The sequence below is a fragment of the Rhinichthys klamathensis genome, unplaced genomic scaffold (genome assembly GCF_029890125.1).
Source record: "Rhinichthys klamathensis goyatoka isolate OS25496 unplaced genomic scaffold, OSU_Roscu_1.1 h1tg000902l_1, whole genome shotgun sequence".
In the NCBI taxonomy this organism is placed as follows: domain Eukaryota; kingdom Metazoa; phylum Chordata; class Actinopteri; order Cypriniformes; family Leuciscidae; genus Rhinichthys; species Rhinichthys klamathensis.
The window spans coordinates 44,154-54,421 of record NW_026607249.1 but is presented as its reverse complement, the minus strand read 5'-3'; the positions used below and the strand labels follow the sequence as shown (position 1 = coordinate 54,421).

The 10,268-nt window shown below is 37.7% G+C and overlaps 1 protein-coding gene across 1 annotated transcript; it reads left to right on the top strand.

The window, feature by feature from the left end:
• The first annotated feature begins 8,637 nt into the window (after window positions 1-8,637).
• Window positions 8,638-10,268, top strand: ptf1a (pancreas associated transcription factor 1a). Its single transcript, XM_056244064.1, has 2 exons — window positions 8,638-9,619; window positions 9,732-10,268. Exons 1-2 carry the CDS (start codon window positions 8,887-8,889, stop codon window positions 9,932-9,934), a joined length of 936 nt encoding a protein of 311 aa, XP_056100039.1. The 5' UTR covers window positions 8,638-8,886; the 3' UTR covers window positions 9,935-10,268.

The following is a 10,268-nucleotide window of genomic DNA, read 5'->3' as shown; positions in this document are numbered from 1 at the left end:
CAGTACATGTTGGAATCCATGTTTCCCTCAATGAAGTGCAGCTCTCCAGTACCAGCAGCACTCATACAGCCCCAGACCATGATGCTACTACCACCATGCTTGACTGTAGGCAAGACACAATGTTCTTGGTACTCCTTACCAGGGCTTGTACTGTAACTCAGTTTCAGGGTGTTACCAATCTTCTTATAGCCTAGGTCAACTCAAATCCTTAGAGATTTCTTTGCCATGGGGTGCCATGTTGAACATCCAGTGGTCAGTATGAGAGAATTGTACTCAAAGCACAAATTTTAACTGCTCTAATACAAGATACACAAATTTGAATGGTCCTGTCAAGCAGACAAAAACATGAAAATGATGAATAGGACATGTGGCTTTGCATGATTAAACGACGTACAGCTATTATCACTTAGGGTGTACTCACTTTTGTTGCCAGCTATTTTGACAATAATGGCTGTATGTTGAGTTATTTTCAGAGGACAGTAAATATATACCAAGTTTCCTTTCTATAGTATTATCCCTTGAGAAGATATACTAAAATGTTTGCTGAAATGTGAGGGGTGTACTCATTTTTGTGAGATACTGTAACAGTTCTACACAGATTTATGACGAATAATAAGCATAAGCGTATTCACTCTGATTGGAATGGGCTGGGGGTTTGTAATATAATCTGCCTGTACCTTTTCCCTTGAGGATTGAAGGGATTTTTATAGCAGGTTTAATGTTTTACTTCTCTGCAGTCTTTCCCATCTGTCTCCCTCTTTCACACACTGTCTTAATCTGATGATCTGAAGAGATGTGATCATAGTGAATTATGTTCCTAGCCATGTGAAGTAGGTAAACCCTCCCTCTCTCTCTCTCTCTCTCTCTCTCTCTCTCTCTCTCTCTCTCAGTTCATCTTATCATTTAGAAATACTGTATCCTGTTGTCTTCTAGCATTTCTGTTTTTTCTCAGAGGAGCAGAACGTTTTGCAGTTTTTTCACTTCCACCCCTGCCCTTTCTCTTTCTTTTTCTTTTTGTCTTTCTTTTTTTGTAGTTCAATTGGGAAATTATTACCACATTACAGGGTATTTTAAGCTAAAAGCAATACTCATATAAAATTCTAATGTTTCTACATTATTTTGATGTAGAGATTCTGTAAACTGATTCATTGCTAATGAACAATTGCCTTCACTATTCTGTAGCCATTTCGGTTTCTTGTCATTCCTGATGCTTGCTATTGTGAACGCTTGGCCACTCTTAAACAGTTCTTCCTATTTTAAAATCTGTTTAGTCATATGTGGGACATTTAGGCACATTATTATATTCTTTAGTGTATAAAATACTAATAAACCTACTAATCATTTTTCTAACATAGATTTGGGGCCTTCTGTGGATTTTTATGTAGACAAGTACAGGTACATCAATGAGACGACTGCAAAAAAATGACACTAGAAAGGGAGTTCTAATAAAATGCAAGCTTTTCATCATCGTTCACAAGATTATGTCTTTCCAGTAGCAATTACAGTGACTTAATTTAATGTGTGTTTTAATACTGTGTTGAGGCACAGGGGGAAGTTTTTGTAAGCTTTGTGCTCAAAAGGGTTGTGACTGAGAGGACCGTGTGACTGCCTGGTCGGCCATGTCGGGTGATCTAAGCTAGCGTTAAACTCTCAGGAAAAGACAGAGATGAAGCGATTGCAGCAAATTCAGGGTCTCCAGTGGTGATGTTTTACGCGTGTATTTGTGAGCGTGTTTGCGTGTTAAATGCACACAGGTGTGAGTCTCTTTTAAAGAATGTATGTATATGTATGGTAAATAGTTGTGTGTGAGAGCCTGTGTGTGTGTGTGCGAGTCTATAAAAGTGCTTCCTAATTTTATTGGTTAACACAATCTTTGAATTTTTCTGTTGGTTGAAGTCAAGTAGCCTCATGAACTCATGTACAATATCAAAGCCCCTTGTTTTTATTTTAGTCTATTTGATGAGGATTTTCCTGTAAGCATGCAGACACAATTTGAGTCCTATAGATATAGATATATATCTGATTTATACTATTATTTATTTATTTATGTACTTATTTATTTGTCTTATCTAATTAGGATTTATTTTATACGGTTTTGATTCTGTTTAGTGATCTGTCATGCCACCCTCATATTGTGAATATGTTGTACTGTATGTATAAACATTATATGTGCATACATACGATGGACAAAGAATAAATTCTTGAAACTTTATGTCTTGACATGTATTACAAAACGTAGACAAACGATATAGGCCTACATACATTTTTTTATTATTATTTTTTTCTCAATACTATGATGGGAAGGTGAACTAAACTTTTAGATGAATTGGCTGGGCCTAGGTTTGCAATGAATGAATTTAAAATAGTTAATTTGGCTTTTGCAGTAACAAAATAATAAAAGTTCAGTACTTGTGTTTATATTGTATTTATTTTTAGCGTGACTGACTGTAATGTCGTTTTTAGGGCAATTACCTATAACAAAGGCGCTGTAAAGAGAAATAACACTCCTTCGCTATCACCAAATGAATATAGACCAATGACAAGGATTTCAGTAGGCCTATTACATGAGCAATGGAATGCACGAGGTGGAGGATTTTAAGAGAACTGTTGGGATATATTTACAGGTAAGCAAGTTTAGGTCAGCAACTTTGCTATAGCTTTTGAGGTGTTAGCAAAATGTGCTGCCTGGAGGAAGGGGAGTGTGGGAATCCTGTTTGCAAACAATCATCAGTGTTACTTGCAAAGCTAATATTATTCCTCAAATCGTACATGCAAAAAAAAAACAAGAATGATAGCTTACAGGGGGTAGGCCTATGAATTATGTATGGGATCAGGTGATCAGGAACGTTTCCCCTTCCGCTTTGCAATGGGACCCTACTAGATGACCATGCATGAAATCTTTAGTTTTCCCTCATCGTAATGTCCCGTCCTGACATGTGTTTATTTCGATATTATTGAATGTAAAGTAATTTACGGAAACAGAGACAATGCTGTCTTTCAACACTAGGCGTCACTGAGGATCCAGCAACAACGCACTTGTTGCTCTCATGCACCTTGTACCATCACGCACATTAAAACGCATTCTTCTAACTATGCTATGTTAATGGGTAAGATATAGGCCTATGTGTAAATACTTCAATATATATTTTTTTTATTAAAGTAGGCATATAGTTAAACAGAATCGACCCCATTAGTCTAAAGTAAAAAAGATCGTACGAATCGTCTTAGAATTGCTGACTGATTCCCAAAAGCATCATTATAGAATATCTTGTTCCAATAGTGCCTGCAAGAAACCCGCAAAAACAGTGTGATATCTGTAATAAACAGTGTGATATGTCTGACAGCACCCTGCATCATTATCAATATGCTAGTCATTGCCATGATTAGACGCATGGATATACGGCCTTAATGAATAACTGCAAAGCTAGCCTATTTGTCTGTCCCTACCATTTTTTTTTAAGTTGCCTATTCTTAACGTTAGACACCAAAAAAAAGTTAAAATGAAATTCCATGATTCTAGAAGGCAACATTTGTTGAACTGACAGCGACTTGAATAATGCGTATTCATGCGCTGTTGGGAAACAAAGTAGGCCTAAAATAAATGTTCATAACTATAGCACATTCTTAATGGCTTAAATCGTTATAACTAGGTCCTAATTAGCCTATCATTTTTGCAAATAATAAATGTAGCTCTCTTAAATGCAGTAAATTGATTTTGCACACATAGGCACGTCTCAGTTCATTAGGCCTATGTTCAGAAATCTATTAGTAGGCCTATAGATCGTAAACAACATTTTTTTTATTTAAATAGTAAAAAACGTAGGCCTACGTTAATAGATTTGGATGGTATTAATGTATTAATACGATAGGGATTTGAAGGTTATTTCGAGGATAAAAAGCATTGCTTAAATTCGCATTGGACAGCGAAATAAATAGGCTTATCAATTTTGAAAATTGAGCAGGAATCCTTGCTATCTCTTTGATAATGTCTGATAATTTGATAGGCCGTGCGTCCAATGAATTTTTTTTTTTTTTTTTTTTTTTTGCATAAATCAACTATTAAGGCGTTTTTCTTCACTTTTCTACGATGAAACAGTTATGGTATTGTGTTGGTTCTCGGTAGCCACTTGCTAAAATCTGGCGAAACTCGGCGATGTGATATAGGCCAAATTTGACAGGAAATAAATTAATTTTAATAATAGCCTATTAATGCGTATTTTTCTTATATTAGTTCTAATGTTTCGTTAAAAAAGTCATGCATTTCATATTTTGGCAGTATTTTTGCACTCTTTTTGTGTAGGCCTAGGCTATGGTAGACGAAATAGGCTACATTGCGGAATTTAGCCTTAACCTAGTTCAGCACCTTTGGACGTGACAGCTCCCGAAAAGATGTTTCACTGTCTGCTTAATAATGAACTGTTTGCTTTCTGGTTTGTGAAACTGTTTTGTGAAGCACTGTTGAGGACTTTATTTATTTCACCATAGACATTTTTAAAATAGATAATTCGAGCAGAATCTTTTTTTTTTTTTTTTTTTTTTTTTTTTTTTTTACTGTTAATCAAGTTTGTCGCAGTAAGGTTGTCGTGATGTAAGATTATTTGTTGTTCTCTATTTTGCAGAATGAATGATGAAGAGAAATAGGACTAATGCACTGGGCCACAGCCTCAAGAGGACCACCCTGCACCCCCTTTTCCTATAAGGTTTAGGCCTATTTGCTGGACGCTACTCAAACACCTCACTAATCTGAAACAGCCTAAGGGCTGCCATATTTTTAGATTAACAAAGGAAAAATCAATTAGTCTAGGATGTAGTGAATCAATAATCTTCCTAATCTCCGCGAGGATAAACGTAATAATAGCAAGGCTATATAACACTTTTATGGGTGCTGTTTACGCGTTTGAGAGGATTACGATTACGCTTCTAACTACATTCCCCAGTTCCAGATCCATGAAATTGATGCTGTTAATCTAGGATAAAATATGAGTCGTCATTAAATGGGTTTAATCGAAGTGAACTAAATAACTACCTTCGATGAAGTAGGTAGTCTATATCTTTCATTCAGAGGAGAGGATACATTGAAGATGCCGAGTTTTTGCTGATATTTGAATGAAACCATTGCCTGTCTTTAATATGAGGGGACAATGTGTCCCCGTGTGATGTGACACTTAAGAAAGAGCGCTTTATTTGTTCATCGCTGTGAATGCAGGAATCTCTCCACACCCCACGACTACCGTTCTAATTTGTCTGGCAAGCTGGAGGACGCGCGCTCAGTGCGCTGTTGCTGCTCCTGTTGCTCTGGCGCATGTGGCTGGATTCCCAGGGATCCCCAGTGTTCTGCAGCTTGCGTTCCTAACATCTATGACCCTTCAAAGAGGCCGTGAAAACGCAAGGCTCCTGTAGTCAATAGTTGTCTACCAGTCAACCTTTTTGAATACCAGGTCAATAAATGTAAAGTGTAGAAACAATAAAAGCCACTTGACAGGCGCGTCGACAAAGTGTGGTGCCTTTTATCGTTTTACATTACCCAACACGCGAGGACCAGTGCCAATCACATTGTGTGGCTTTTGTTTCAACAATTGTTGGCTATTTGTTGCTGAAAATAGTTTTTTTTTTTTTTTCTTCAATGGCCCAATGTCTTCCATGGAAACCAAGTCAAAAATCATGTCCTCTAAAATAGCGGCGGTTCAAGAGGCTTGGCACACCTTTCAAGCCCATATTACCTTGTTAAGTAGTCCAATTATTGCCATTGATTGATTCATTTAATCTGTCTTTATATTTAATCCTTTCTCTAATCCTGTTTGACACAAAGATTAAACGGATTAGTAGCGATTTCCACTGAAATAAATTGAAGTTCTGTTAACTTTGTCCTCTCGCTAATCCAAAATGTTTCAACTGTAAAAAAAAACATCCAAGTTTTCCTAAAACTTTTAAGTCATTAACTTAAATTACAATAACCTGACTTAAAAAATGAGTTGAATCTTGTATAACTTATATAAAAACATTATTTAGATGAGTTAAAACAATGTAAAGCATATGTTGTCCTAACATATAGGCTATCATATGCCTATGTTTTACAGTGTATCATTAATAATAAATATTATAATTATTATTATCCATAGTTTTTAAGATTTGTAACGCGTCGGTTCTTGCTGCTTGCAGTCTTTACTTGCCTCGTGAATTGTAATGCACCATGACATGAAATAAGACGCCTGATTTATTACGCTCATCGTTGTAATATCTGTTCAAAAATCCATGTGTTGCTATTCCCAGGCCAGCCCAAGGTCTGCAGCCGCGGTCGCTGAGATATGTGACATTGCTAAATTGATAGCGCAAAGGTGACGGTCACGGTCCTGTCTGTGCTTAATGGCTGAATGACTCGCTTTGCTGAACAACCGGTGCGCGTTCAGGTGCCACTTGTGCCGCTCCACAGGTGCACCATTCCAAATCATGGAGAGTTTATATGCACTTGAACGTGAACTTTCAAGTGTGACCCTGAGTAAATAGTCGTTCAGTGACTTTTTTATGTTACATAACCAAAATGAAAAACAAAATCATTACTCACATATGCCTCCTGAAATTGAACTGAATATAGTAGAATAGACATTTTTTGGGAGAAATACGTTCTGATGTGTTTGCTCCTCGTCCATTTTTAAACTTTCATGCAAGAAATTAATAACGGTCCTCTTCCAAAAAAAGTCATTTATCAATACCTTTTTTAATATTCTAAATACGCGTTTTAGCATACAAGCTGTACGGCTGGCTCTGTTCATTGACTGCCGGCAGTGGGTCTCTTTGAGTGCAGAGCGCGCAAGTGGTGTGATTCCCACGGATTGTCCCTCGCGTTGCAGCTTGCAGCGGGGTGCAACAACCATACACTCACCAGACCCCTTTTCCCTTTAACTAACAAAGTGGCCCCCTCCATGTTTATTTGAACAGCAGAGAATAAGGGTTGTTTATGGGCTCCAACCAGTTAGCATCTCAGGTACCAGCATAATTTGTTGTGAGGTGTCTTACAAACCTCCTCATTGGCGACCACTGAGAGGCACACTGCTCTTAACGCCAGTACCAGCCCCTACTTAATAAAACCATACCCGCTGCTTGTCGTTTCTCCGCTGGTATATTTACTCTTGTTTATTCAAGGACTTAATGATGTCTCGTGGTAAAAGAAAACATAAAAGCACCCACTTTATTTATGACAACTCTTTTTCTTTTTTTTTCTTCTAAAAATCTATGGGAATTTGGCATTAAAAAGTGTGGTGGTCCCAACTAATTGAACTGCAGTATTTATTTAAATGTACTTAAATAATAATTATAATAATAATTGCTGCTATTTTTACAGATATGTAATCGTTTAATAATTATAACATTATTTTAAAGCAGGATTTATACAGAATACATTGGAATGTTTTTTTTTTTTTTCACGGTGATGTTTTTAAGTTAAACCAATTTAATAAATTATCATTTATTTATTATTTATTTGTTATTTAGAGAGAGAGAGAGAGATTTATTTATAATGTTTATGAACACAATATTTCAAATTCTTCACTGAAAACTGCTTTTTGGTTTGTGAACCTGTGTAAACACCAACATCTTTCAATGAATTTTCGCATTGAATATCTCAGTGTTAAATGGTAACTAACTTTTTAGAAAATTGAGAGACAGTGGTTTAATTTCTCATTCTGCATAAATTCTCATTTTGCAAACGGGGCTCCACTTAATGTAGGCTACAATATTCATTCAGTCAGTGAGAGTCGTTTTTATGTTTGTTTTGCCTTTCAATATTTTTCCGTCTGTTGAACACGTATTGTTAAAGATATAGTCCTCAGGGGGACTATAGGTTGTTCGTATTGAAAGCTGAAAACGCCTTCGCTTTACCACTGGAGCTCTCGCCTTATTCTTGTGATTGTTTCTTCAACAGGCGAGTGTCCACTGCTTTGACACAAACGTGCGGCCAGACATCCTACAACCCGTGATTGATGAGAGACCTATTATTTACCCTTTCTGCCTCTTAAATGACAGCTCCTTTCACTGACATCACTCATACACAAATGTTTGTGCTGTATTGTATGGACCTCGTGGACAACCAATGGGGGCTTTAACATAGCTGCATGTCTTGATAATTAAGAGGCCGATGGAAGGGGCTTCGCCCACGCGAATGGTGAACGCTTGAATTGTTACCTGCTTTAAGAGGAGCCTCAAGGTGACAGGGTCAACAGTAGGCATACCTACCTCCCTGACCCCTTAATTACATGATAACTGTGTGCACTTTATGCACTCACTGTTAATGGAGGAAAGACAAACGGGCAGACAAAACTAATATTTAAGTGTCAATAATAAAGAAGGCACACCATGTCCCTTAACTGCTATATATCTCTTTGTTTAACATACGAGGAAGGAACCGACACATTACCAAATACCACACAATAACTGTAAAATTGGTAGGAAATTAATGATATAGGCTACTTAGGCTAATTTTAAATATTCGTGCATTGCAGTTATATAAATATAGCCTACATTTGGTTTTCCTATATTATTTTGTATCATAAAATAGTGTGCTGAAAAATCACACATTTCTGTCATTTGGGTGGATTGAAGTCTATGTAAACGATATAAAATTATTTAAAAATACAAGGAAAATGTTTTGCCTCATTCTGGTCATTTATTAAGGTTTGACTGGGACACTGACGGAGAGATTATTTCTGATACAGTTGTCAATATAGGCAGGCGCTTTGTTGACAATTTAGGAGCATGCCCTGCCTCGGTGTTTTGGGCTCAGGGGGCGTGTACTGAGGGGGATGGCCTGTTAACATCCCTTATTCTAAGGTGAGCTGCATCGGCTGCGGACGCTGGGGATGCTTTGCGCTGATTGGCTGGCGTTTACGATCAATGGCACGCGACTATGGATGTAGTTATAAGAGTCCTCGCGTGCCGCCTTTCAAACCGAACCAACTCTTGAGCGTCAAGAGGAAAGCGCGAAAAGTCGGCGATTGTTGTTACTGGGCAACACCAACACAGCACAAAAAAATGGACACTGTGTTGGATCCATTCACAGGCTTGGACTCCTTCTCCTCCCCTTATTTCGACGACGATGACTTCTTCACGGACCACTCGTCGAGAGACCACTTGGACACAGACGACTTTTTGGACGAGGACGTCGATTTCCTCACCAGTCAAATCCAAGAATATTATAAGGACAGTCGGATAGCGCAGGACGGAGACTACTGTGACGTTGGCAACTTCTCCTTTTCCTCGTCGTCTTCGACTTTCTCGTACGGATGCGCTGACAGCACCTCGGAGCTGTCCCCTCACAGAGACGGGCTGTTACTGAAGAGGCGGAGGCGCATGAGATCCGAAGCGGAGATGCAACAGTTGCGTCAAGCTGCTAACGTCCGGGAGCGACGGAGGATGCAGTCCATTAACGATGCGTTTGAGGGACTGCGATCTCACATCCCTACCCTACCATACGAGAAGAGACTTTCAAAAGTTGACACTTTACGTCTGGCAATCGGCTACATAAACTTCCTTGCAGAACTTGTGCAGTCCGACATGCCAATCCGGAACCCACACAGTGATACTTTAAACCAACCTAAAAAAGTCATAATTTGCCACAGAGGAACAAGTATGTGTAGTATTGTTATTATTATTAATTATTATTATTACTACTATTGTTGTTAATGCTGTTGTTGTTGTTATCATCATTTAAACAACTCTTATCTTCTTTTTTTTTCTAGGATCCCCATCTCCAAATGACCCAGACTACGGGTTGCCTCCTCTCGCCGGACACTCTCTTTCATGGACTGATGAGAAGCAGTTAAAAGATCAAAACATCATTAGAACAGCGAAAGTCTGGACACCAGAGGACCCACGAAAGTTGCACTTGAAATCATCCATAAACAACATTGAGAATGAACCCCCCTTTAACTGTATTTCCTAAGGCAGTGCCGTTATTATCCTGTATACACATTGTGTAACTGAATTGTATGGATATATCCATTTATTTTTTGTTTATTTGTAATATATTATTGTGACTATCCGTTTTTCAGCTTTTTAGTCTGAATTGAACATAAGGCCACTGGCAATCATTTTGTGTTGTATTTAATTGCTTTAATTCTGCTGTAATATATTTTTCTAATTTAATACTGATTTTATGTCAAACAAAACATATTTTTATACAAACGAAACACGAAAAATATTTGCCTATTGTCTATATTTATACTGATATGACTCAATAAATTTGTCTGATATCCCACGCTCATGTGTTTGAATCA